The sequence below is a fragment of the Rhinopithecus roxellana genome, chromosome 13, assembly GCF_007565055.1.
Source record: "Rhinopithecus roxellana isolate Shanxi Qingling chromosome 13, ASM756505v1, whole genome shotgun sequence".
NCBI lineage: Eukaryota > Metazoa > Chordata > Mammalia > Primates > Cercopithecidae > Rhinopithecus > Rhinopithecus roxellana.
Window position 1 is genome coordinate 103354815 of NC_044561.1, and position 27597 is coordinate 103382411.

At 47.8% G+C, this 27597-nt stretch overlaps 1 protein-coding gene across 1 annotated transcript; it reads left to right on the forward strand.

Annotated features, from left to right (window-relative positions):
• On the forward strand, positions 1 to 27327 carry C13H20orf96 (chromosome 13 C20orf96 homolog). The gene is made up of 12 exons (XM_030915343.1): positions 1 to 136; positions 2462 to 2552; positions 6763 to 6811; positions 7396 to 7513; positions 13684 to 13802; positions 18818 to 18976; positions 19549 to 19648; positions 20593 to 20750; positions 20831 to 20932; positions 21101 to 21187; positions 21891 to 22009; positions 27267 to 27327. Exons 1-12 carry the CDS (start codon positions 1 to 3, stop codon positions 27325 to 27327), a joined length of 1299 nt encoding a protein of 432 aa, XP_030771203.1.
• The last annotated feature ends 270 nt before the right edge of the window (positions 27328 to 27597 follow it).

Sequence of the window (27597 nt, forward strand, 5' to 3'; positions counted from 1 at the left end):
ATGGGGAAGGAGATGGAGCACAGTTGCAAGGACATCTCCTGTGATAGCAGCAGCTTCTACCTGACTCTGCAGACTCTGCCAGCAAAGGAACACCTTGTTAACTGTGGCTTGATGTCCAAGCTGATTGGTTTCCAAGGTGCTCAGCAGCAGATACCAAGTCTAGTTCATCAGCATGCAAACAAATCCTGCCAGGCTGTGCACATTTATTCTGGCTCTTCAGGACCACTTGACCAAGTTTGTCTTTTTTTTTTTTTTTGAGATGGAGTCTAGCTCTGTCGCCCAGGCTGGAGTGCAGTGGCGCGATCTCGGCTCACTGCAAGCTCCACCTTCCGGGTTCACGCCATTCTCCTGCCTCAGCCTCCCGAGTCACTGGGACTACAGGTGCCCACCACCATTCCTGGCTAAATTTTTTGTAATTTTAGTAGAGACAGGGTTTCACCATGTTAGCCAGGATGGTCTCGATCTCCTGACCTCATGATCCACCCGCCTCGGCATCCCAAAGTGCTGGGATTACAGGCGTGAACCACCACCCCCGGCCGACCAAGTTTGTCTTATATCCTCTGACCTCTAGGTGCCTCCAGGAGGACATCCTGTAGGACATCTTCACTCTTCAGGGCCCCCAGTTTCTTGCAGACACCACTGAGGGTATTTCTTCATCCAGATGGTCGGGGAGCTAACTCAGCTGAAGATGGTTCATGAACAGGGACAGAGCTCTGTGGTGGTAGTCAATGGAATCATGCAGACTGTATTAGTTTCCTAGGGCTGCTATAACAACAAACTATAAACCAGGGGTCCCCAACCCCTGGGTCTACCCATTAGGAAGCAGGCCACACAGCAGGAGGTGAGTGGCAGGCAAGCGAGCATTACCACCTGAGCTCTTCCTCCTGTCAGATCAGCAGTGGCATTAGATTCTCATAGAAGTGGAAGCCCCATTGTGAACTGCACATGCGAGGGATCTAGGTTGCATGCTCCTAATGAGAATTTAATACTTGATGATCTGAGGTGGAACAGTTTCATCCCGAAACCACCCTCGAGCCCCGTCCATGGAAAAATCATCTTCTGTGAAACCGGTCCCTGGTGCCAAAAAGGTTGGGGACCCCTGCTATAAACTGAGTGGTTTAAAGCAACAGGAATTTATTATCTCACAGTTCTAGAGGCTGAAAGTCTGAAATCCAGGTGTAAGCAGGGCCATGTTCTCTCTGAAGGCTCTAGGGGAAAATCTGTTCCATGCCTTTCCCTTAGCTTCTGGTGTTGCCAGCATTCCTTGACTTGTAGATGCATCACTCTAATCTCTGCCCGTGTCATCAGAAGGCATTCTCACTGTGTTTGCCTCTGTGTGTCTTCTCTTCTTCTCATAATGGCACCAGTCTTTTAAGGGCCCACTCCAGTACGACCTCATCTTTTTTTTTTTTTTTTTTTTTTTTTTTTTTTTTGAGACGGAGTCTCGCTCTGTCACCCAGGCTGGAGTGCTGTGGCCGGATCTCAGCTCACTGCAAGCTCCGCCTCCCGGGTTCACACCATTCTCCTGTCTCAGCCTCCCGAGTAGCTGGGACTACAGGCGCCGCCACGTCGCCCGGCTAGTTTTTTGTAGTTTTTAGTAGAGACGGGGTTTCACCGTGTTAGCCAGGATGGTCTCGATCTCCTGACCTCGTGATCCGCCCGTCTCGGCTTCCCAAAGTGCTGGGATTACAGGCTTGAGCCACCGCGCCCGGCCGACCTCATCTTAACTAATTACATCTGCAACAACTCTATTTCCAAATAAGGTTCTGGGAATGGTATGTATTTTTTGGAAATACTATTCAACCCAGTACACACACTACATGCTGACTACCTGGATACAGACCAATGACACACATCATTGGCTTCAGGATCTGTAGTTCATTCAGATGATGAAAAACTCGGCTTACCACAGGGTTATCTGCCACAGCCCCCACGAAGCCATGTTTAACAGCAAAGTCAAGGTTGGCCTGGCCACCTCCAAGTTATGGGATGAAATTGTGCTCACAATCAGGACTGAATAGGATTACAAGAAGGCACAAGGACAGCTGAAGAGCAGCATCCATGCACAGCAGGAAGACAACAGTGTGCTGGGGCCTAGCAGTGAATTCAGTGGGGGGTGGGGGGGTCTTAGGATGGAAGAGCAGGCAGCTCTGGAGTGCTGTGCAGTTGATAAGAAGGAATGTCTAGGATCTTGTTATGTTGAGTGTAGCAGGTGTCTCCACAAGAACCATGGCATCTTACCCAGTGACGACGGTAGGGATTGTGGGTTTAGGATGGTGTGCACATTTGCCACAAAGTCAGCACATCCAATGACATGGATGGAAACCTGAGATTGCCTGCTCAGCCTAGTCCACCTCTCAGCAAGATGTTGATGGAATGAGAGCCCAGGTTGCTGTTGCTGAGCCTGGAGCCAAGCAGGCCTGAGAGGCCCTCTACCACATTTATCACCTCACATGTACAGGAAGGAAAGGCCAGTTCGTCTTGCCCATCTATGCTGGGGGCAGGAAGTTCCATCAGGTGTTCATGAACACAGAAATGCCACCTGAACAGGTGTAAGTGCAAATGGACTCCATCTTATTCAGTTCCAGTTCCAACAGTTTTGTTACAAGTGATTGTCGGTGGCCCCTCAAGTGTGTTTTGGCTTTGATTAAAGTGGCAGCATTTTTGCAAATATTTTTGTGTATTTATTTTAAAATTTGAAGTGGGGCCAGATGCGGTGGCTCACGCCTGTAATCCTAGCACTTTGGGAGGCTGAGGCGGGCGGGTCACCTGAAGTCGGGAGTTCGAGACCAGCCTGACCAACATAGAGAAACCCCCGTCTCTACTAAAAATACAAAATTTGCCGGGCATGGTGGCGCATGCCTGTAGTCCCAGCTACTCGGGAGGCTGAGGCAGGAGAATCGCTTGAGCTGGGGAGGCAGAGGTTGTGATGAGCCAAGATCACGCCATTGCACTCCAGTCTGGGCAACAAGAGCAAAACTCTGTCTCAAAAAAAAAAAAAAAAAAAAAAAAAAAAAAAAAAAAAAAAAAAAAAAAAAATTGAAGTGGGAGGCAGTAATATTACTGGTTAAGCACCTGAGATGTGGGGCACAGGCAGCTCTCAGTGGGTGTCCATGCTGGGGTCAGCACGTCTGATGAGGAAGGCTGTGTGACAGTGGACAAGCTCTTATTTGTGTTAATCAAGGTACAGGTTAAGATACTATGACAAAGGGACTCTCAAATACAGGGTCTCAGACAAGGTGGAGGTTTATTTCTCTTTGATGAAGCAGCTCAGAATTTGGCAGGCAGTAAGGACAGTTAGGTGACTGTCTCCTGCAAGGTTGTCAGGGACCCAGGTTCCTTCTATCTTGTTGTTCCTCTAGATGCAGATTTCAGTAAAATGCTTTTGGTCTGCAAGTACCAGAAAACTCAACTCAAATTTGCTCACCCAGTAATGTGATTTCTTATTTAATCTCAAGTAATTTCTAGATAGGTGACAGGTTAATTTAATTAATTAATTTCTTTTAGAGACAGAATCTTACTCTGTTGCCCAGACTGGCATGCGGTGGCACAATCATAGGTCACTGCAGTCTCAAATTCATGGGCTCAAGCAATCCTCCCACCACAGCCTCCCAAGTAGCTGAGACTACAGGTGCACATCATCACATCTGGCTAATTAAAACAAAAAAAATTTTTTTTTTTTTTTCTGAGATGTGGTCTCATTATGTTGTCCAGACTGATCTCAAATGCCTGGCCTCAAGCAATCCTCCTGCTTCAGCTTCCCAAGTAGCTGGGATTATAGGCAGATACTATTGTGCCAAGCTAGGGTTGGTTAATTTAATGGCTCGACAGTGCTATCAAGGAAGAAGGTTTTTACATTTTCCTCTCTACCATTCACAGTATATCCTCTTTGGCCAACTCCCCTCACAGTTCCACAATTCCAGGAATCCCACACAGATATGACAATGTCTACCAGCAGACGAAGGAATGTTTTTCTGCAATGCCTTTTTTAAAAAGTGTGATGAAAACCTTTCCCAAAAGCCTCTGAGTAGATTTCTCATTCTGTCTCCTTGGCCAGACTTTCATCATGTGTCTATGACTCCATCTCTAACTGGAAAGGGAAATTGGCCCACCAAGCCCAGCCTCAACAGTCATGACTATGGAAGCTGGGACTAGGACTAGGGTTGGGCCTGGTGCCTGCCTCCCTTAAGGCAAGTGCATACATGGACAAGATCAGGATCCAATAGCTGTGATGACAGGGAGGAATGGCTGTTGAGTAAGTCACTACCTGGATCTGTCATGTATTCCTATCTTTTACTTTTTTTTTTTCTTTTTTTTGAGATGGAGTTTCGTTATTGTTGCCCAGGCTGGAGTGCCGTGGCACGATCTTGGCTCACTGCAACATCAGCCTCCCTGTTTCAAGTGATTCTCCTGCCTCAGCCTCCCAAGTAGCTGGGATTACAGGCACCCGCCACCACTCCTGGCTAATCCTATTTTGTATTTTTAGTAGAGATGGGGTTTCATCATGTTGGCCAGTATGGTCTCGAACTTCTGACCTCAGGTGATCCATCCGCCTCGGCCTCCCAAAGTGCTGGGATTACAGGTGTGAGCCACCGCGCCCAGCCTTTATCTTTTACTTTTTAATGGTTTCCTGGTATAGAGTTTCCCAGCAAGAATGCTGTCATATGGTGTGCTCTGCAAATGAGGGTACCCAACATAGGGTTTCCCTTAGCTCTAGGGTCAGCCAGGAGGGGCCTGAATAGCCAGAGTACCCGGGCTAATTGCTTTTTATCCTAGAGGCTGCTTCTATTTACCACAGTGCACTTAAACACATTCTCCTGTGATTTTTAAGAGGCAGAAAAGGTTGGGAGCTCTGACATGGTATTCTGTAGTAATGTTCCCCTATTGAAGTTTAAGTGATTTAAAATTATTGTTCCCTCCCAATTATCTTTTAAACTGGAATTCACTTTTAAATCCTTGCTCTAACTAGCAAATCTGGTGTGTAGGGCAAAGGTGGCAGCTAGTACTTTAGTTGGGGTACAAAAGGAAAGAGGTGTGTGTGTGTGTGTGTGTGTGTGTGTGTGTGTGTGGTCCTATTCCAGATATATGTTGAAGTTATTGCAACAGGATCTGCTGATGGACGTGGGATGAGAGATGAGTTAAGGATGATTCCAAGAAGAGAGTTGCCCTATTTTGAGTTTGGGAAAAATGTTTCTGGAAAAATATTGCACATTATTATATGACTGGAATTCAGGGGGAGGCTGGAGACGAGTCTGAGAGGCATCTGGGTACAGATGGTATTCAAAACCATGAGACTGGAAGAGAGGGGGCTGGGACTGAGTCCTGGGATACTACAATAATAAAGGGAGAAGAGGAGGAATCAGCAAAGGAGGCTGAAAAGGAGGCAGGAAACAACTGAAGAGTGGTTTCCTGGATACTAAGAAAGTGTTTCAGGGGAGGGAGTGATCTGTTGTGTCAAATGCTGCAGACAGGCCAAATAAGGGGAGGACCTAGAAGTGACCATAGGGTTTAGCAAAGTAGAGGTCACCAATGATGTTGATGAGGGCAGTTTCAGTGGAGAGTGAAAGCCTGATTGAGTGGAGGGAAAACAATGGGAAACAGAATAGGCAAACCTAGGAGTTTTGCTTTAAAATGAAGCAGACATGAGAGCTGACTGGAGGGGAAGTGGTTTGTTTGTTTATTTACAGACAGGGTCTTGCTCTGTCAACCAGGCTGGAATGCAGTGGCTGGATCATGGCTCACTGCAGCCTGGACCTTTCTGGCTCAAGCGATCTTCCCACCTCTGGCCTCCCACCCAAAGTGCTCTCATGCTTATATGCATGACCCACCGTGTCCGGCTGTGGTCAAGCTTTTTAAATAGAAGAAATTTAAAAATACGTTGGTATACTGATGATACAAAGGAGAGGGAAAAGAGGAAGAAAAAACGGGGAGAACTGCTCGGCCAATATCCTTGAGAAAATGTGAGAGGATAGGATTCGGTGCACAAATGTAGGAATTGGTCTTAGTAGGCAGTTTATATGTAGTTACAGGAGGGAGGCAAGTAGGCGAGTAAATGGTGCTGTGAACTAGTGGGTTTACCGATTCCCAAAATTTCCTTAGTAAAATTGGAAGCAAACTCATTAGTCAAGAGTGAAGATGGCGAAGGAAGTGGTGGAAGTTTGATGAGAGTGGAGAAATATGATATAATATTTTAGGATTATGGGCAGAGCAAACTGAAGGGAATTTGAAAATTGAAAAGAGGGCCGAACTAGATTTTGCCTTGAGAGGTTAGTCCCTCTAGGCGCTCGGTAGCCTGGCGTCACGTTTCCTTGGAGACCGAGACGCTGGCGAAAGCAACGGGTGTCCGGACCTTTGTGTGGCCTGGGTTACTGCGCGATCTACACTGAGACAAGGAAGTTGGAAAAGCCGAGTAGTTATTCTAGAAGATCAGTGTCTCACAGACTGGTAGCTTGTCTTCCCCAATGGCGCATGTCTTACAAAAGTAGGTTAAAAAAAAAAAAAAAAAAAAGGAAGAAAGGCGGAATGCGCATGAGTACTTCACACCCCGCCGCTGTCCCGCCCTCGCCTAGAGGTCGGCCCTCGGTCTTCTGATCCCGCCCTCTCCCCGCCCACATCTCTTTGGCCCCGCCCCACTCCCGCGGCGCTATTCTACCCGGTGAACTGCAGTTTCTGGTTTAAGACTCCAATCCTGTTTCGAGTTGCTGCTTGCTGCCCCTTGGGTTGGGGATAATGGAAGTTCTTTCCCTTCCCAACTCTTTCCAGACTCAACCACTCTGGGACTCACTCCACAGTCCACGAGTTCCAGGTTCCGGTGAGTCTTGAGGGACTAGGGCTGGGGTGGGAGGCTCGCTGGCCCTGCAGTCCACCTGCCCTCCACTCTCACGGTCGTGACTGCTCCATGGATATAGACTGGAGACCCGAATTCCAGTCCCAGCCGGGTCACACACTTTGCTGTGGGAGCCAGAGCAAACCTCAGAACCTCGTTTTTCTCCTCTCACTGTCTTATCAGAATGTAAGGGTGTATTATGCTGCTCTCTTATTCATCTGATTGCTACTCTGGTTTCCTGAGGGTGGATGTTGCGTCTTTTCCATGCCTTCTGTTTCTCACAGTTCTTAGCACCTCACAGCCTGGATGTGCTTAGTAAATTCTGGCTGGCTGATAAAAAAAAAAGTGATAGCTAACATTTATGGAGCACTTACCACATGCTTCATAAATATCTCTCGGAATTCTTGTGCCAACTGGCAGAAGTAGGTTTTATTATTAGATCCACTTTACAGATGAGAAAATCGAGGCTCAGGGAGGTCAAGTCACTTGCTTGAGGTTGCAGATATCTGAAAAGGGTGCAGCTGGGATATGAACTCATGGTGCTATGTGACTGCTTGTTTATTTTGTAGGATTATGTTCCATGGCAGCAGTCCAAGCAGGAAACCAAGCCATCTACTCTGCCTCCAGTCCAACAAGCCAACAGCCTTCATACAAGCAAAATGAAGACTTTGACTAGGGTCCAACCAGGTGGGTGGAGGCACCTGGGAGCTGGTGTGGAGGTTGGAGACAGGATAGAGTGGCTGCTCTTGGCTCTTGGTGACATCACTTATATTATGGTAGGCTAACTGATATAATACACAATGCCCAAATTGCAAGTATTGATATAGAAGTTTACATCTCATTTATGTCACAGTACATTTGTGGATCTGAGGAAGGAGGGATTCTGTTCCACATGGTCATTCAGGGATCCAGGTTCCTTTGACCTTGTGGATCTGATATTTTGTAAGGTCTCGAAGTCTTCTGCTGGATACTTTTGCACTCAGCTGGCATAGAGGGAAGAGAAGAATAAGAACATGGACAATTATGTGGGCATTATTTTGGGGGGGGGGGTCCAGATTTGAAGTGACAGATGTTACTCCTACTCATGTTTCAGGGGCCATAATTTAGCCACATGACCTCTGCTAACCACAAGGGAAGGTGGGAAATGTAGTCCTTCTGTTTTTCCAGGAAGAAAAGAAAACAAGATTTGGTGAACTCATAGAATAATCTCTGCCACATCATTATCATGCTTTACAGGGGAGTTCTGAGGCCTTGGGTCAGGCTCAGGCAGACATGGGGTCAGATTTTGACTCTGCCATTTACTCACTTGGAAAAATCATTCATCTCTCTGAGCCTTGGTTTTCTCATTTGTGAAATGGGGATGCTAATACTGCATAGGATTGTTGTAAGAATTAATAGCAAATATTTTGTAATATTTCTTTGGTATCCTGAAATGAACTTCATAGACAATATAGCATACTTATGTATACACCTATGTATAAAATCACTCATACCACCTCATTGCCTCCAAGTAAGTAATGTTAGATCAGCTCCCCTGTGGGCAACACTGAAACACAAAAAGGAGATGGGAGAGTAGAATGCCAAGTTGCCCTGCATCTCACCACCTTATTTTACCTCACTGATGCTGGGTAGGGATATAGGCTCAGGCTCCCACCAGGCTCTACTGACATAGGTAGGCTGGGGGAGTTGAGTGAAGTCCAGAGGTGACGAGTCCCACCTCATGACACTTCATGAAATCTTGTCACTGTCGGACTCTGTTGACACTACCCTAGAGAGAGTCAGAGCACTACCTTCTTCTGCCAGGTAGGGATTAGAAGATGACCTCCCCACTCATTCCTGCCGGCACTATCCCAGTTTTGGAATCAGCACCACCAAGCAGGGAATGAAGGATCAGCTCCCTGCTGGACACTGCCAGCACTTCCCAGTGAGGAAACGGGAATAAATCTGTACAAATATTCCCAATGGGTTTTTCAGAAAGTGGAAAAACAATTCAATGGAGGAAGAAAGCCTTTTCTATGGGTGGCGCTGGAGCAATAGGACATCCATAGGCAAAAAAAAAAAAAAAAAAAAAAAAAAAAAAAAATTTAGGTTTAACAACAAATATAAAAATTAGCTCAAAGATAAAATAAAATAGAAATTAAATGTAAAATGTGAAACTGAAAAACTTTTAGAAAAAACAGGATAGAAAAACCTTTGGGGCCTAGGGCCAAGTGAAGCGTTCTTAGATATCACACCAAAAGCTTGACCCATAAAAGAAAAATAGATGAATTGGACTGCATCAAAATTAAAAATTTTGTTCTGTGAAAGAACTTTTTTTTTTTTTTGAGAAAGAGTCTCGCTTTGTTGCCCAGGCTGGAGTGCAGCTCACTGCAAACTCTGCCTCCCGGGTTCAAGTGATTCTTCTGCCTCAGCCTCCGGAGTAGCTGGACTGCAGGCGTGTTCCACCATGCCCGGCTAATTTTTGTATTTTTAGTAGAGACAGGCTGGTCTCGAACTCATGACCTCAAGTAATCTGCCCGCCTCAGCCTCCCAAAGTGCTGAGATTATAGCCGGGAGCCACCACACCCGGCTTATGAAAGACCTTTTTAAGAGGATGAAAAGACAAGAGATAATATTTGGAGAAAATATTTGCAAACCATGTATCTGACAAAGGACTACTATGTACAATATCTCAGTAACTCTAAAAACCCAACAATGAAACAGACAATTCAGTTAGGCAATGGGAAAAAGACATGAAGAGACATTTCACCAGAGCAGATATACAGATGTCAAATAAGCACATTAAAAAGATGTTCAACGTCATTAGCCACTGGGGTAATGCAAATTAAGCCACAGTGAGATATCACTGCATACCTGTCGAAATGGCTAAAATAAAAAAATAGTGATAGCACCAAATGCTAGCAAAGAGGAGAAATCAGATTGTGCGCAATTGCTGGTGGGAACGTAAAATGATGCAGCCTCTCTGGAAACTAGTGTGGCAGTCTCTAACAACATTAAACATGCACTTCCTAGTAATCTGACCCAGCAGTTTTACTCTTGGGCATTTATTCCAGAGAAATGAAAACTTACATTCACACAAAAGCCAGTATGTGAATGTTCATAGCAGCCCTGTTCATAATACCTCAAAACTGGAAACAACCTTGAAGTCCCTCAATGGGTGAATGTTTAAACAAGCTATGGTGCTTTCCATACCATGGAAAACTATATAGCAATAAACAGGAAAGAACTACTGATATATTCAACAACTTGGATGAATCTCCAGAGAATTATGCCAAGTAAAAAAAGTCAATCCCGGCCGGGTGCGGTGGCTCAAGCCTGTAATCCCAGCACTTTGGGAGGCCGAGACGGGCGGATCACGAGGTCAGGAGATCGAGACCATCCTGGCTAACACGGTGAAACCCTGTGTCTAATAAAAAATACAAAAAACTAGCCAGGCGAGGTGGCGGGCGCCTGTAGTCCCAGCTACTCGGGAGGCTGAGACAGGAGAATGGCATGAACTCAGGAGGCTGAGACAGGAGAATGGCATGAACCCGGGAGGCGGAGCTTGCAGTGAGCTGAGATCCGGCCACTGCACTCCAGCCTGGGCAACAGAGCAAGACTCTGTCTCAAAAAAAAAAAAAAAAAAAGTCAATCCCAACAGTTACATACTGGATGATTCCATTTATATAACCTTCTGGGAATCACAAAATTGTAGAAATGGAGAACAGATTAGTGATTGCAGGGGTTAGGCCAGAGTTGTGAGGAGGGTGGTAAGGGGAGGGAAGTGGGTGTGGTTGTAAAAGGCAACAGGCAGGATCCTTGTGGTTATGGAAAAGTTCTATATCTTGCCCATCTTAATGTCAATATCCTGGTTGTGATATTGTACTGTACTTTTGCAGGATGTTGACATTGGGAAAAACTGGGCAAAGGGTACATAGACTCCCTCTGTTTCCTTTCCTTTCCTTTTTCCTTTCCTTTTCCTTTTCCTTTTCCTTTCCCTTTCCCTCCCCTCCCCTCCCCTCCCCTCTCCTTTCCTTTCTTTTTTTTCACACAGAGTCTCTCTCTCTCTCACACCCAGCCTGGAGTGCAGTGGTGTGATCTCAGCTCACTGCAACCTCCAACTCCCAGGTTCAAGCGATTCCCCTGCCTCAGCCTCCCAAGTAGCTGGGATTACAGGCGTGCGCAACCACACCTGGCTATTTTTTGTATTTTTAGTAGAGATGGGGTTTCCCCATGTTGGTCAGGCTAGTCTTGAACTCGTAACCTGAGGTGATCCACCTGTCTCAGCCTCCCAAACTGCTGGGATTACAGGTATGAGCCACCACAGCCAGCCCTTCTGTATTCTTTCTTTCTTTCTTTTTTTGGAGGCGGAGTCTCGCTCTGTTCCCCACGCTGGAGTGCAGTGGCACGATCTTGGCTCACTGCAAGCTCCACCTCCTGGGTTCACGCCATTCTCCTGCCTCAGCCTCCTAAGTAGCTGGGACTACAGGCGCCGCCCTCCCACCATGCCCAGCTAGTTTTTTTGTATTTTTAGTAGAGACAGGGTTTCACCGTGTTAGCCAGGCTGGTCTCAATCTCCTGACCTTGTGATCCGCCCGCCTTGGCCTCCCAAAGTGTTGGGATTACAGGCGTGAGCCACTGCACCCGGCCCCCTCTGTATTATTTCTTAAAACTGCTTGTGAATCTGAGCTATCTTGAAATAAAAGGTTGAATTTTAAAAAAAGATAAATCAGGGCTACTACCAATAATGAAAATAAATACTCATTATTAAAAGTGCAAATCTTCCGTAAGCATTTAAATTCAACTTAAGAATCTTACAATTTTTATAAATACTTGTAAGGGGGTTTTGGAACTTGGTTAATTAAATTCTCCTAAACCTTTTAAGCCACATCTTAAAATTTAACGTATTCATTTTCATTTTCAAATAGTTCACTTGTCTGATTAACAAAAACCCATTGGGTATTTACATAATTCTTGTATATCTAATACTTAAACTTCTAAATATGGGTAATCTGACCAGGCGCGGTGGCTCACACCTGTAATCCCAGCACTTTGGGAGTCTGAGGCAGCTGAATCACCTGAGGTCAGGAGTTCAAGACCAGCCTGGCCAACATGACGAAACCCCGTCTCTACTAAAAATAAAAAAATTAGCCGGGTGTGGTGGGCGCCTGTTATCCCACTATTGGGGAGACTGAGGCAGGAGAATTGCTTGAACCTGGGAGGCAGAAGTTGCAGTGAGCCGAGATCTCGCCATTGAACTCCAGCCTGGGCAACAGAGCCAGACTCCTCCTCAAAAAAAAAAAAATAATAATAATTAATATAGGTCATCTTATGTTCTCTTAAATAATAAAAGTCATTTATACATATTTAATAAGAGTGCCTTAAACCTTTCAACTTAAATCTAAATCAGAATCCCACTTACACTTTTAAAATTAGAATCACAAGATTAACCTATTAATCATTCTCTCTTATACAATACAACTAAAAACCGGATATATACAGGTAATTTATAAATTAAACACAAAATTAATTTACTTAATCATCTCCATAGTTAATGCCACCATTTCTCAAGATGAAGGACATTGATCTATTAAAGAGATTAATATCTTTCCCAGATGAGCTGGGTTGTACCTGAAGCAGGGATTTCGGTGGGGACTGAGAGTAGAGCTGGATCCACCTAGGTGATTTGTCTCATGTCATTGCATGACAGGCGGAGAGAAAACAGGGATTCTAAGAATATGCCCCCCAGATGCCTATACTCCCTATCTGGCAGAACCACAGCTCTTAGAGTGTTTCAGAGACAGCCAGTTGGAGTTTTGCATAGCCGCTGTGCCTTTGTCTGGTGTTGAGGTCTCACTTCTCAGGTCACCAGAAGTAAGAGTCACAACTGGTAATGCGTATCCAGCACTGAATATACATCAGGCACTATTCCAAACACTTTTAAGGTATAGTAACTTCTTCGTTCATCTTCACGAAGACCCTACGAGGTAGGCATGATGATTATGGAGGGACACAGAGGTCATTTGACTTGCTCAAGGTCACACAGCTAGTAGAAGGCAGAGCCTGGATTTTTAAAAAAATTATTTTTTATGATTATATATATATATTTTTAAGATGGAGTCTCTGTCTGTCGCCCAGGCTGGAGTGCGATCTCGCACCACTGCAACCTCTATCTCCTGAGTTCAAACGATTCTCTTGCCTCAGCTTCCCAAGTAGCTGGGATTACAGGCACCCACCATCATGTCCATCTAATTTGTTGTATGTTTAGTAGAGACAGGGTTTCACCATGTTGGCCGGGCTCGTCTTGAACTCTTGACCACAGGTGATCCTCCCGCCTTGGCCTCCCAAAGTGTTGAGATTATAGGCGTGAGCCACCATGCCTGACCAAGAGCCTGGATTTAAACTTAGACTGTCTGGCTCATTAGTTCTTGTTCTTAACCCCTACCCCATCAGGCCTTCTGTCAGCCACGTTGGTGGGACAGCAGGGATTTGGATTCAGGCCTGCTAGACTCTGGTCATTCTGCCGTCCTGTGCTGCAGCAGCTACTGGAAAGACACGAGGAGTGGGAGTTCCCGACTCTCTTTCTGACTGGACAGTTGGGAGCGGGGTTCCTGGCTGCCCCGCCCTCCCCTCTGCCCATGCTCATAGTTACTTCTTTCACCTGGGCTTGTCCCTCCCTTATATCGAGGCCCAGAGTAGGTCCTGGGAGCTTAATGAAGGGTATGAATTTCACTCTCAGTCTAGTGTCACAGTATAAGGCAGCCAGAGGGTGGAGCTGGGGCCTGGCCCGCCTCTCATTAAAGGTGCACTCCCGGGAACCTGGCCTCAGGCCAGCCTGTACCCTTACTCTCTCTCTGTCCTTTCCTGTCTACCCCTAGTGTTCCACTCCAAGCCCACTACAGTGATGACAAGCCACCAGCCGAAGAATCCACGAGAACTACATAGAAGGCGGAAGTTGAACCCTGGGAAGATGCAGGCCAAAATCTGGTTAATGAAGGTATGAGGCACATCTTCCCTGGACACTGGGCCCAGGGCGGGGATGGGGATGATGGCTCTAGCAAACATGTGCTGAGAACTTTGTGGGTGCCAGACTTGACTCATTGCTTCCTCACAGGAACCGTGCGAGCACGCTTATCCTCGTTCCTATTTTACAAACAGGGAAACTGAGGTGCAGGGAGATACATGACGTGCACCAGGTCACACAGTCAGGAAATGGCCGGATCAGGGGTCAAAGCCAGTTATACAAAGCATTTGCTGTTCTATTTAAGACTCAAGAAATTATCAGAATTGCTTGTTATTTTGTTGCATTAGGAACACGATCTAGTGGCTTCTTTATCTTAAAATTTCCAGTAACTTGGCCGGGTCTGGTGGCTCATGCCTGTAATCCCAGCACTTTGCGAGGTCTAGGTGGGTGGATCATTTGAGGTCAGAGTTCGAGACCAGCCTGGCCAACATGGTGAAACCCCATTTCTACTCAAACTACAAAAATTAGCTGGGTATGGTGGCACACACCTGTAGTTCCAACTACTCGGGAGGCTGAGGCAGGAGACTCGCTTGAACCTGGGAGGCAGGGTTGCAATGAGCTGAGATGGTGCCACTGCACTCCAACCTGGAGGACAGAGTGAGACTCCATCTCAAAAAAACCAAACAAAATAAAAAATTCCAGTAAATTAAACTTTCATATAGTGTACTTTGAAGCAAGCCTTAGAAACTGACAATTAATTTTTTATTCACATCAATCGATGCAATTATAAGTAATTAATTACCTTACTATAGGTTGTTTTATGGCTTCTGTAATTATCTGAACAATGTTTCAAAGTATTTGAAATGCCTAAAGGAAGACGAGTCCTTAGCATACATAGCAGAAAGTAAAATACTAAGTATTATAAAGACTACAAAATACTATATAATAATTCTTCAAGAAAGTTTTTAATAGCTCAATGAACAATGACTACTATATAAAGAACAAGGGAAAACTAGCCGGGCGAGGTGGCGGGCGCCTGTAGTCCCAGCTACTCCAGAGGCTGAGGCAGGAGAATGGCGTGAACCCGGGAGGCGGAGCTTGCAGTGAGCTGAGATCCGGCCACTGCACTCCAGCCCAGGAGACAGAGCAAGACTCCGTCTCAAAAAAAAAAAAAAAAAAAGAAAAAAAAGAACAAGGGAAAATACAATTTGCTTTGAAATGTTTTTTTTTCCCCTTTAACCTTTTATCTTGCAAAATGGTTTAGAGGTGGCCCAGTATTCTTAAAGGAGGAACTCATATTTCTGTTATTTTTATTTTTATTTTTTTTTGAGACAGAGTTTCACTCTGTCGCCCAGGCTGGAGTGCAGTGGCAAGATCTCAGGTCACTGCAACCTCCACCTCCCAGGTTTGAGCAAGTCTCCTGCCTCAGCCTCCTGAGTTGCTGGGATTACAGGCACCCACCACCACGCCCAGCTAATTTTTTGTATTGTTAGTAGAGACGGGGTTTCACCATGTTGGCCAGGCTGGTCTCCAACTCCTGACCTCAGGTGATCTGCCCGCCTTGGCCTCCCAAAGTGCTGAGATTACAGGTGTGAGCCACTGTGCCCGGCCATTTCTGTTATTTTTATCCTAACTTTAGAGGGGTTTATGTGTTTTTGATTGATATAGAAGCTAAACCTAGGCCGGGCGCGGTGGCTCAAGCCTGTAATCCCAGCACTTTGGGAGGCCGAGACGGGCGGATCACGAGGTCAGGAGATCGAGACCATCCTGGCTAATACGGTGAAACCCCGTCTCTACTAAAAAAATACAAAAAACCAGCCGGGCGACGAGGCGGGCGCCTGTAGTCCCAGCTACTCGGGAGGCTGAGACAGGAGAATGGCGTCAACCCGGGAGGCGGAGCTTGCAGTGAGCTGAGAGCCGGCCACTGCACTCCAGCCTGGGCGGCAGAGCAAGACTCCGTCTCAAAAAAAAAAAAAAATAAAATAAAAAAAAAAAAAAAAAAAAAAAAAAAAAAAAAAAAAGAAGCTAAACCTAGACAATTTGGCTCTAAAACTTGTGCTCCTAACCAGTCCAGTTCTTAATACTGTCTCTTACCATCTTTCATTCATTTAGTGAATCAACAAATATCGATTGAGCACCTACCATGTGCCAGGTTCTGTTCTGAGTGGGAGGATTCACCAGTGATGTGGCCTCTGATATTAGGGAACTTACATTCTATTGGATGGGGGAGACTGACAATCAACAAGAGAAAGATATTTGAAGTGATGATAAGAGCCAAAGAGAAGTCTAAGAATAAGGTTGGGGGCTAGAGGCACGGAGGAGAGTGTGGCAGTAATTGTTTTAGGTAGGGTGCTAATGAGAAGCTAAGGTGGGTGACATTTGAACTGAAACCCTAGTGCTGCTGTTTCAGTGGGCCCAGGACTTGGAGAATAACGTTTTTCACAAGATACTTCTGGGTATTTTGGTCTGGTGATGTGGAGACAAGATAGTGGAGTGGCTAGGAGCCCGGACTTCAAGGATGACAGCTCTGCTATGTGTGACCTTGGATAAGTCACTGAATTTAATCCTTAGTATCCACATTGATTGATTGAGACAGGGTCTCGCTGTGTCATCCAGGCTGGAAGGCAGTGGCATGATCATGGCTCACTGCAGCCTGGACTTTCCAAGCCCAAGTGATCCTCCCACCTCAGCCTCTCAGAGTAGCTGGGACTATAGGCATGCACTACCATGCCCAGCTAATTCTTGTAGAGATGGGATCTCCCTTTGTTGCCCAGGCTCTAACTCCTGGGCTCAAGTAGTCCTTTCACCTTGCTCTTCCAAAGTGCTGGGATTACAGGCGTGAACCACTGTGCCTGACTGCTGTCTGCTTTTATAAAGTTGGCCTAATAATAGTGCCCATCTCTTAGGGTTGCTGTGAGGGTGATGTGCTGATGTGCTGCAGTGCATATGAAGTGCTTAGCACAGTATCAGCCGCATAGTAAGCGCTCAATACATCGGCATGATTACTGTTATATGAGAAATAAAGGAGCTGAGGGGTAGGAAGGGGTAGTTTTTAGTAAAGGATAGAGAAATGAGGAAGAACAGGAACAAATAAAAGAGCAAATATTTATGGCAGGGGTAGAGGGTTAGAGCCAGAAGTATCACCTATTGTTCACTGAGTGCGTATGAGTGCACTCTCACTAAGCAGCTTGATTGTAAATTTCATCTCATTTATTTATTTATTCTTTGTTTTTTTTTAAAGACAGGGTCTTGCTCTGTCACCCAGGCTGAAGTGCAATGGCACAATCATAGCTCACTGCAGCCGTAAACTCCTGGGCTCAAGAGATCCTCCTGCCTCAGCCTCCCAAGTAGCTAGGACTATAGGTGCACACCACCATGCCCAGCTAAATTTTAATTTTTTAAAATTTTATTTATTTATTTATTTGCTTTTTGAGACAAGCTCTTGCTCTGTTACCTGGGCTGGAGTGTGGTGGCGCAATCTCAACACTGCAGCCTCGATCTTCTGGGCTCAAACATTCCTCCCACCTCAGCCTCCTGAGTAGCTAGGACTGTGGGCGTACACCACCACGCCCAGCTAATTTTGTTTATTTTTTGTAGACATGAGGTCTCACTATGTTGCCCAGGCTGGTCTTGAACTCCTGGCCTTGAGTGATCCTCCCACCTGGGCCTCCCAAATTGTTGGAATTACAGGCGTGAGCCACCGGACCTGTCCAATCTCATTTATATTTTACGGCGGTTCTCTAAAACAGGTATTAGTTTCCTTACCTTTAGAATGAATATAAGGAGGCTCTGAGACATTAACTAACTTGTCCAGATTCTTTTAGATGGTAAGTGGCTGAGCTGGGATTTGAACCAAGGTGTGTCTAGGTTCAACATCCAAGTCTTAGTCGCTACGTGTTTCAGCCATGCCTTGCAGTTTTAAGGCTACCCAGTTCTTGTTTTAGCATAGTGGAAAGACAGACATTGGGACTCAGAAGTCTGGCTTTCCAGTTCCAGCCCTGCCACTTCGTGACTGTGTGACACTGGGCAAGTCATTAAACTCTGTGAGCCTCCACTTAATCAGCAACACAGAGTTAGTAAACGTAGAGCTGTTGGCAGGTGAACCGATACCATGTGCCACCTGTGGAGCAAGGCACGGCAACTGGCCTGGCATGAAGAGGGGCCTCAACAATTGTTAATTGTTACTGTAGATTTTATGCACCTGCTGGGTGTAACCTTAGGGGAGTCACTTAACTCTCAGACCCTCCTTGTTCCATAGGGGGCTGTTACGTGAAATGAGAGTACTCATTAGCTCCACGGTCTGCCAGGAAATGCTGACGTTTATCATCCACATTGCCTCCTCTGCTTCTCCTCCAGACATGGTGGTCGCTCTGCCACCTTCTTACCTACCTGGGGCGTTTGTTACTATTGTTGGGATGGAATCTTCCTCTGTCACCCAGGCTGGAGTGCAGTGGCACGATCTCGGCTCACTGCAACCTCCGCCTTCCAGGTTCAAGCGATTCTCCTGCCTCAGCACCCCCAGTAGCTGGGATTACAGGCATGCGCCTCCATGCTCGCCTAAGTTTTGTATTGTTAGTAGAGACGGAGTTTCACCATGTTGGTCAGGCTGGTCTCGAACTCCTGACCTCGTGATCGGCCCACCTTGGCCTCCCAAAGTGCTGGAATTACAGATGTGAGGCACCCTGCCCGGCCCTTATTATTATTTATATATTTCATTGATTCTGAGAAGCCATTGATATTAAGGCACATCTTTACCCACTAATATATTTGTTTATTATATGGTGACATGCCACCAACTGTAAGATGCACCCGCACCTCAGGGACGTGAAATGATGGGTACACGTGCGTTTCCGAACTGAGGAGAGTCCCGGAGCTCCTGGGCGGCGCAGACAATGGGGAACCGCCGCCCAGCTTGGGCCGCATTTACCAGCAGAAGGCCGCAAGGGGGCGGGAGTCTGGCGGGGTTGGGGAGGCGGTCCGGAGGGCTTTTGGGGGCTCCGGCCGGGCAGGGCGCAGCGCCGCCTCTCTACTCTTCCGTCCGCCCGCAGATGATGCTCAGGAACGGGAGGACCGCTCTGCGAGAGCTCCAAAGCCATGAGGACTTCCTCACCAAGCTCAACGAGGAGCTGATCGAGACCATCCAGGACATGGAGAACAGCACGACCCTGAACGCGCGGGCTCTGCTGCAGCAGCAGGACATCCTGGCGGTGAGACCCGCGCCTCTGCCCTCGGTGCCGGCAGTGCCCGCGGCATCCGCTCGCCCTCCTTCCCTCCCTCCACGTGCTCGCGCGCCCTCTCCTGCCCTTCCTTGCCCATTGCACATGCTGCTTCCTCCAACTGGAAGACGCATTTCTTCAACCTTCACTCCCCTCACCTGGGCTTTGCAAGAGGACCAAGATAGGAGTTTCATCCCAACGCGCCAGCACTCACTAGCCAGGAGACTTTGAGTTAACTTTGCCTCCCTGAGCTCTGTGAAATGCGGCACAATAGCACCGGTCCCAGAGGGGATTTACCTGGCACATATTGTACCCGTGCAAGAGGTAGCTGCTACCACCACCAGCATTTGCTAACACCTCTACTTATAATAGCAAGCGATCTGTATGTATTTATATAGTCCTTACAACAATCCTCAGGGTGGACTCTGTTATTATCCCGATTAGCCTCTGGTCAGGTTTCTGGGAGTGAGGTTGGGATTTGGGACTCCTCTGAGGAAGTGCTGGGTGGTGGCTTCTGAGAGCCAGCAGAGCCTGCGGGTGAGTTGACCCCGCCCCTCCCGCAGACCATCATCGACATCTTGGAGTATTCAAACAAGAAGAGGCTGCAGCAATTGAAGTCTGAGCTTCAGGAGTGGGAAGAAAAGAAGAAATGCAAGATGAGCTGTAAGAATCCCTGGGCGAATTCCTTGACCCTCCCGGTGGCACCTTGGGGAGGTTAGCAGCACAGCATTCATCTTGTACGTGACATTCAGAAACCCTCAGCCCCATCGTCTCTCTTCTAGGCAGATGGGAAGGCTAAGATACAGAGCGAATAGCCTACTTACCCAGCACTTAGGTCTTTCCAGGCCCCATGTCTGGGTCTGGACCAATGTCTGCATTGTTACAGGCACACACCCAGTCATTGCAACTCCCTGGAGGCAGGGAAGCTGTCCTTTTTACAGGTGAGGAAACCGAGACTAAGAGAGGTGAAGTAGCTTGTGGAAGGTTTTATAGCTAGGAGCCAGAATCCAACCCTAGCCTGGCTCCGTTTCCTGCCAAGGTCCTTCTGGGAGTCAGTGGCTGGGCTAGAACCTAGGTCTCCTGGCTTCCATCCTGCCTGGCCTGTGGTTCCTTTTCCCTGAGCAGACTACACAGCTGCTGAGCAGAGGGGCAGTGGATCAGGCAACCCCAGACATTGGAGATCTCTCTCTGGAGGAAGACAGGATAGACTCTGCCTTATTCCTGCCATTGGTTGTGTCTTGGGAGCCACTGTCACCCCATCTGCCTGGTCTCACTTCCTTGAGTGTGTCTTTGAGGAGAGTGAAGTCTGGAGAGGGACAGTCTTGGCGAGGGCCACACTGCAAGTCAGTGGCAGAGTGGGGACTAGTCTAGGGATTGTGCACCAATTCCCTTCCTTTTTCCTACCCAGCATTGCCTCTTCTCCTGCAGGGGTGGAAAACCCTCTAGAGCCTTATCTTTTAACCACCTCCCTGCCCTGTGTGAGCTCGCCTCAGCCCAGACCCCAGTTATTGGCCAAGGAGACCTTGCCTCCTGGGCCTCCTGGGGCCCAGGTGCTTGAGGGAAGGTCTTGCCTCCTGTCCCTGCCGACCTCCCTAACCTCTCCCCAGATCTAGAGCAGCAGGCAGAGCAGCTGAATGCCAAGACTGAGAAGACCCAGGAGGAAGTGAACTTCCTGAGCACTTACATGGACCATGAGTATTCCATCAAGTCTGTCCAGATCTCCACCCTTGTGCGCCAGCTGCAGCAGGATAAGGACAGCCAGCAGGTAGGGGACCCCCTGCCCCTCCCCCACCAGACTGTGTGGAAGTCCTGGCTGGTGGCCAACACCCTTCTGCTGGATCCCAGGATGAGCTGGATGACCTCAGTGAGATGCGCAGAAAGGTGCTGGAATCCTTGTCTGACAAGATTCAGAAGAAGAAGAAAAAAATTCTGAGTTCTGTGGTGGCAGTGAGTAGCCAGTTGCTGTGTGGGAGGTGGGGGGAATCCAGGTCCCACTCCCACCCCGCCTTCTTCCCCATCCTCTGCCTCCAGGCCCACTGCAGCCCTATTGGTCTCTACCATGTTTTGCTGCCCAGGAAGAGGCACCTGGGGGTCAGACCTCTTCTTCCTCCACAGGAAACCCAGCGTCCCTATGAGGAGGCTCTCCTACAGAAGATGTGGGAAAGCCAGGACTTCCTGAAATGCATGCAAAGGTTCAGAGAAGTGCGTGGGCGAGGAAGGTGGTGGTCCCTGTAGGGGAGCAGTGGGTGGGCAGTCCCCACGGCCTGTGGGAATGGGTCAGGCTTCTCCTGATCTGGCGCTCAGGAGGTCTCTGACTCTGGTGTTGGCCTGCCTCCTTGCCGGTGCCGTTACTGTCACTTGTCTTTCATCTGGGAAGGTGATTGACACCGACCTAGGCCTTGCCTCGTTAGCCTGCATCGCTGGCTATGAACCATTTGCAACATCATCAAATCACCTATTCAGCCATTAGCCACCATGCATCTTTACCCCTTGATTCTTGTCACTGCCCACCACCCATTATCAGTGTTAATGAACTTCACCATCACTGCCTTCTTGAATTAATTTTCATTATCTTGCCTCTTCATCGGTTTTTAATGTGCATGCCCTTCGCTATTTCTGCCAGCCTCCATTTATTCCCATGATTGAGCATTCTCCGCCAGTTTGTAACCTGTCTCCATTCTCCATGATCCCTCACCTGTTTCAGCACCACTAAATATTGTCACTCACTTGGAAGCCAGCCCCACCCTGCATGGGGAGGTCCCCTCTCTGGAGTCCAGCAAGTCCCAGTAACAGAGCCCATACCATTTCCCCAGATAGCTTTGCTCCTTGTTCATTTTGACCTTTCTCCCTTTGGTTGGGGGGCATTTGGCTTCTCCCTTCTCCCCTGCTATGCCTTTCCTCTCAGTTTATTGACCAGTTTGAGGAGAACATGCCCGTATTAAGGGCCGAGGTGGAAGAGCTCCAAGCCCAGACCCGGGAACCCCGAGAGGTCGTGTTTGAGGATGTTCTGCTACGGAGACCCAAGTATGTGATCTTTTTGCCACTGCCTCTTAAACCAGCCACACTCTGACCTCACAGAGGCTCTCTGTTCTTGGGGAAGGCAGCCTGGTGTGGATGGCAGAACCCTGTACAGGGAGGGAGGGGCCTAGGTTTCCACCTTGGATCTGCCACTGACCAGGGGCAGATGTTACCTTTCCCATCTCTGCAGAGGCCTCCGATTCCCATCTGTACACAGCAGGCTGGGTTGTGTAATCTCTAAGGGCTCTTGTAGTTCCCAGATTCCATGTATCAACCAAGTGGGTGCAGCCCTCCACTTCTGGGTTCTTGAGGAAGGCAGAGTTGAGTGGAGTGGTTGGCTTCAGGGAAGAATAGCCTGGAAGACACTCCACAAGGAGAGAAGGATGTCCTCTTCACTTGGCAGGTTTTTGGGCCGCAGAAACCAATTCTTTGCCTACCCTCCCTTGGGGCAAGCCCTCTGCGATTGGATTGGGGGTCCCCCAGGCTTACCTCTCCGTGATGACACCACAGGACCATGTGTGGCAGAGCCTAGCATTTGCAAATTCTTTAATTTTTCTTCTTCATCTGTATCTGTCTCTCCCTCCTATCCTTTTCCTTCCTTCTACTCTCCTATTGCCATCTCTTCCTTTTCTTCTATTTCTAAAAAAAATACCCCAAAACAAAATGCTATTGGATTTATGAAGTGCCTCTGAATGCCAGGCACCGTGTGAATGAAAACAGTTCTTGGCCCTGCCCTCATGGAGCCAAAGAGGGAACTGGACGTGAGTCGATAATGAGCCACAAGTAACTGTGGAGTTGCAGCGGAGCCTGGAGCTGTGGAGTAGAGTACCATATGCCGCTGTGAAAGTGACTCTTAGGGGCCGGGTGCGGTGGCTCATGCCTGTAATCTCAGCACTTTGGGAGGCCGAGGTGGGTGGATCATGAGGTCAGGAGTTCAAGACCAGCCTGGCCAAGTTGGTGAAACATCGACTCTACTAAAAATACAAAAATTAGCCAGGCATGTTGACGGGTGCCTGTAGTCCCAGCTGCTTGGGAGGCTGAGGCAGGAGAATTGCTTGAACTTGGAAGGCAGAGGTTGCAGTGAGCCGACATTGTGCCACTGCATTCCAGTCTGAGCGACAGAGTGAGACTCCATCTCAAAAGACAAAAAAGCAACTCAGGACAGTGAGTCTGGGCAGTCAAGAAGGTTTTCCTGAGGATGTGACATTTGAACTGAGGCCTGAAGGATGCATAGAAACTCACTAGGCAAAGGAGACTGATGGGGGAGCTGAAGGAAGAGCAATTCTAGGGAGTGGTGCTAGAGTCTCCAGGGGATGTAGTAAATAGTCATCTGTTGTCTTTACCTGAGCTCTGAACACAGTGAATGAGATTGAAAGGGGTAAGGTGCATGCGGGCCAGGTTATCACCTTTGTTCGGGTGAAGCTGATTTTAGAGACTGTGGCTTATATTTCTAGGCATGTGGGTCTCTGAATAGTGAACCCAGAATTAGGCAAATTGAACTACCCAGTCGTGGTGGAGCTGGACCCACGTGGAGCCAGGCCTTGGGGTAGAGAAGAGTGGAGTCCTTTTGGGTTGCCCGCTGCTGAGAGAGGAAGGGACTGGGCTCCCTGTGTCCCCTTCCTCTCCTCACACTCACCATTCCGGTGGTCATACCCCCTTTCCAAAAGCAGAATATGAAGGGGCAGAGAGAGGCCAGGAGCAATACACTCATGGATGCCCTTCCACACGGAAGGGAACACTAGGAGTAAAGAAGCAGAGTTTCACTCCTCAAAAGTGGAAATGGCACGCTGTTAACCAGAGCATCTCTAACTGGAACATGCCCAGGAAACATCTGGAGATCATGTTAAAAAGCAGATTCCAAGTCAGTAGGTCTCAGTTGGGCTCACGATTCTGCATTTCTTTCTTTCTTTCTTTCTTTTTTTTTTTTTGAGACAGAGTCTCACTCGGTCTCACTCTGTCTCCCAGGCTGAAGTGCAGTGGCGCCATCTCAGCTCACTGCAACCTCCACCTCCTGAGTTCAAGTGATTCTCTTGTCTCAGCCTCCTGAGTAGCTGGGATTACAGGTGTACACCACCATGCCTGGTTAATTTTTTTATCTTTAGTAGAGATGGGGTTTTACCATGTTTGCCAGGCTGGTCTCGAACTCCTGACCTCAAATGATCCACCTGCCTTGGCCTCCCAAAGTGCTGGGATTACAGGTGTGAGCCACCACGCCCAGCCTGATTCTGCATTTCTAAGAAGCTCCCGGGTGATGCTTATGCTACTGCTCTATGAACCAACCACATGTTGAGCCTTGAACTGTGAAGGAGCTGTGGTTGGAAGGAACTTGGCATTGACACGGAGCTGGTGAAGCCAGTGTGGTTGGAATGCAGAGTGACAGGGAGAGTGGCGGGAAGGGAACAGGGCAACTCAGCCCCAGGGACCTCCGTGCAGTGCCCTGTAGGGCCAGATTTTCTGCCTGATCCCAGAAGCAAAGGATCTTAAGCCACGTGGTGACATGAGCAGATTTCTATTCCGATAAAGTCAATTTGAAAAGAGCATGGTGGGCTAGGTGTGGTGGCTCATGCCTGTAATCTCAGCATTTTGGGAGGCCAAGGTGGGAGGATTGCTTGAGTCCAGGAGTTCGAGACCAGCTTGGGCAACATGGTGAAACCCCATCTCTACAAAAAATACAAAAATTAGCCAGGCATGGTGGTGTGTGCCTGTAGTCCCAGCTACATGGAAGGCTGAGGCAGGAGGATTGCTTGAGTCCTAGAGGCAGAGGTTGCAGTGAGCCAAGATGGTGCTACTGCACTCCCGCCTGCGTAATAGAGCAAGACTCTTTCTTAAAAGAAAATAAAAGAGCAGGGGGATGAGATTGACAAGCAGCCAGAGTGGCAGCTGGAATTCTACTGGGTGTGAGGGCAGTTGTCCAGGGGAACATGAGGAGTGGCCTGGCCCAGTGTGTGGCAGAAGAGGTGGGAGAAATAGATGGATTGTAGAAATATTTAGGAAGGTAAGAAGGACTTGTATGACTTGGGAAGTACAGGAAAGGGAGATATCAAGAATAACCCCTGGGCTCTTGACTTTTGTAATGGGGTGGTAGTGGTGTCAAATGCAGAGATTGGGAAGGCTGGGATGGGGTGAGGGATGTGTATGTAGGCACAGTCAAAAGTTTACGTGGAGGCAGGCATAGTGGCTCACACCTGTAATCCCAGTGCTTTAGGAGGCTGAGGAAGAAGGATCGCTTGAGGCTGGGAGTTCGAGACCAGGGGACAACATAGTGAGACCTCCATCTCTTTTTTTTTTTTTTTTTTTTTGAGACGGAGTCTTGCTCTGCCGCCCAGGCTGGAGTGCAGTGGCCGGAGACCTCCATCTCTACAAAAAATAAAAAAAAATTAGCCAGATGTGGTGGCACATGCCTGTGGTCCCAGCTATTTGGGAGGCAGGAGGATCGATTGAGGAGTTCCAGGCTACAGTGAGCTGTGATCGCACTACTGCATTCCAGCTTCGGTGACCGAGTGAGACCATGTCTCAAAACAAAACAAAACAAAAAACCATACAGTTGACTTGGACTGTAAGTTTGGTTTACATGAGATATCAAGGTGGAGTCATTGGGTGGGCAATTGACAAGATAAGTGTAGACCTCAGAGGACAGATATTGGCTGGAAGTAGAAATTTAGGTGTTGCCAGCATAGAGATGCACTTTTTTATAAAACTATTATTATGAAAAATTTCAAATATAAAGAAAAGAATGATATAATGAATAGCCAGTTTTACCCATCTAGATTTAGAAATTGTTTTTTTTTTCCCCATATTGGTTTCATGTTCATTCTTTTTTTTTTTTTTTTTTTGGTGAATAGTATTGTAAATTGCAAGTATCCTGACATTTCCTGCCTAAATACTTCATGTGTATCAGTAGATTATTGAAACTATGAGAGAGGATGGTCTCCTTGGAAGAGAGAAAGAGTGAAAGAGAGTATAATCCTTCAACCTCTTAAATATTTGTGCTGGTCCCTGCGATGGGGAATATATTGCTGATGGGAATCCATCTCTCTTGCTACTTTTTTTTTTTTTTTTTTTTTAGACGGAGTCTTGCTCTGTCACCCAGGCTGGAGTGCAGTGGCCGGATCTTAGCTCACTGCAAGCTCCGCTTCCCGGGTTTACGCCATTCTCCTGCCTCAGCCTCCTGAGTAGCTGGGACTACAGGCGCCGCCACCTCGCCCGGCTAGTTTTTGTATTTTTTAGTAGAGACGGGGTTTCACCGTGTTCACCAGGATGGTCTCGAACTCCTGACCTCGTGATCCGCCCGTCTCGGCCTCCCAAAGTGCTGGGATTACAGGCTTGAGCCACTGCGCCCGGCCCTCTCTTGCTACTTTCATGGAAATAGTAATGCCTGTCATTCACTGAACACTTATTATATGCTGGCATGGTCTCATTTAATTAATCTTTCCACCAATGACTGAGGTTAGGTTTTTTTTTTTTTTTTTTTTTTTTTTTTTTGACGGAATCTTGCTTTGTCACCCAGGCTGGAGTGCAGTGGCGCAATCTTGGCTCACTGCAAGCTCCATTCACCTCCTGGGTTCATGCCATTCTCCTGCCTCAGCCTCCTGAGTAGCTGGGACTACAGGCGCCTGCTACCACGTCCAGCTAATTTTTTTGTATTTTTAGTAGAGAGGGGGTTTCACTGGGTTAGCCAGGATGATCTCGATCTCCTCACCTTGTGATCCGCCCACCTCGGCCCCCCAAAGTGCTGAGATTTACAGGCGTGAGCCACTGTGCTCGGCCAACTGAGGTTAGGATATTAACCCCATTTGAGAGATGAGGAAACTGAGGCTCACCTGGGGTCTGGCACTTCAAGAGTGCTTTTCATTTAAGTGCCAACTGAAGGAGTGAGGCTGGGAGAGTAGAAATAGCTTGCTCAAGGTGACACGGAGTCAAGTTATCAAATCTGTCATCCTCACTCCAAAGCCAGTGATTGTCTTGAGGGCCCCCAGCATTTCAGAGCTGAGTTCCTGCTGCCTCTTGACCTCAGACTTGTCTGGGGAACATTCATCCTGCCAAACTAATTTATTTTCCATTTTTGATGTGTGTGTGTGTGTGTGTTCATGCTTGTGTATGCACATTTGGGCTTTGAGGTCACAGATAGGTCACAGATTGTATTTTGGGATTGCCCCCCAACCCAAGTAAGTACCAGAGTTCTAAAGAGCAGGGCTCCCCTGAGCGGGTGCTCCCACACCCCCACCTCTGGTCTCTCATGGCCCTCTGTGCTGCCTCCCACCAGGTGCACCCCAGACGTGGATGTCATCCTCAACATTCCTGTGGAAGAGCCGCTACCCTTCTAGATGGCAGTGCCATGGGCTGCCCTCCCCTCCTGCTCTCTCACCAGCACCTGGAGCCTTGGATCATTTACTTCCAGGACCAAGTCTCCATTCAGACCCTGATCTACTGTCTCCCTGCTCCCTGTACCCTTCCTCCCTCTTTCTTTCCCTCCCTCCCTCCCTCCCTCCTTCCTCCTCTCCCTCCCTCCCTCCTTTCTCTCCTTCCTGCAGTTTTTTCCTCTCTTCTTCCCTTCTTTCTGGTTGGTGCTGTTGGGCCAGGTGGGAATTTCCAGT

Coding starts and splice junctions, on each gene's coding strand:
- C13H20orf96 (XM_030915343.1), top strand. CDS start 1: ATGGGGAAGGAGATGGAGCACAGTTGCAAGGACATCTCCTGTGATAGC. Junction 6,812..7,395: donor TCCACGAGTTCCAGGTTCCG/GTGAGTCTTGAG, acceptor TTTATTTTGTAG/GATTATGTTCCATGGCAGCA. Junction 7,514..13,683: donor TTTGACTAGGGTCCAACCAG/GTGGGTGGAGGC, acceptor GTCTACCCCTAG/TGTTCCACTCCAAGCCCACT.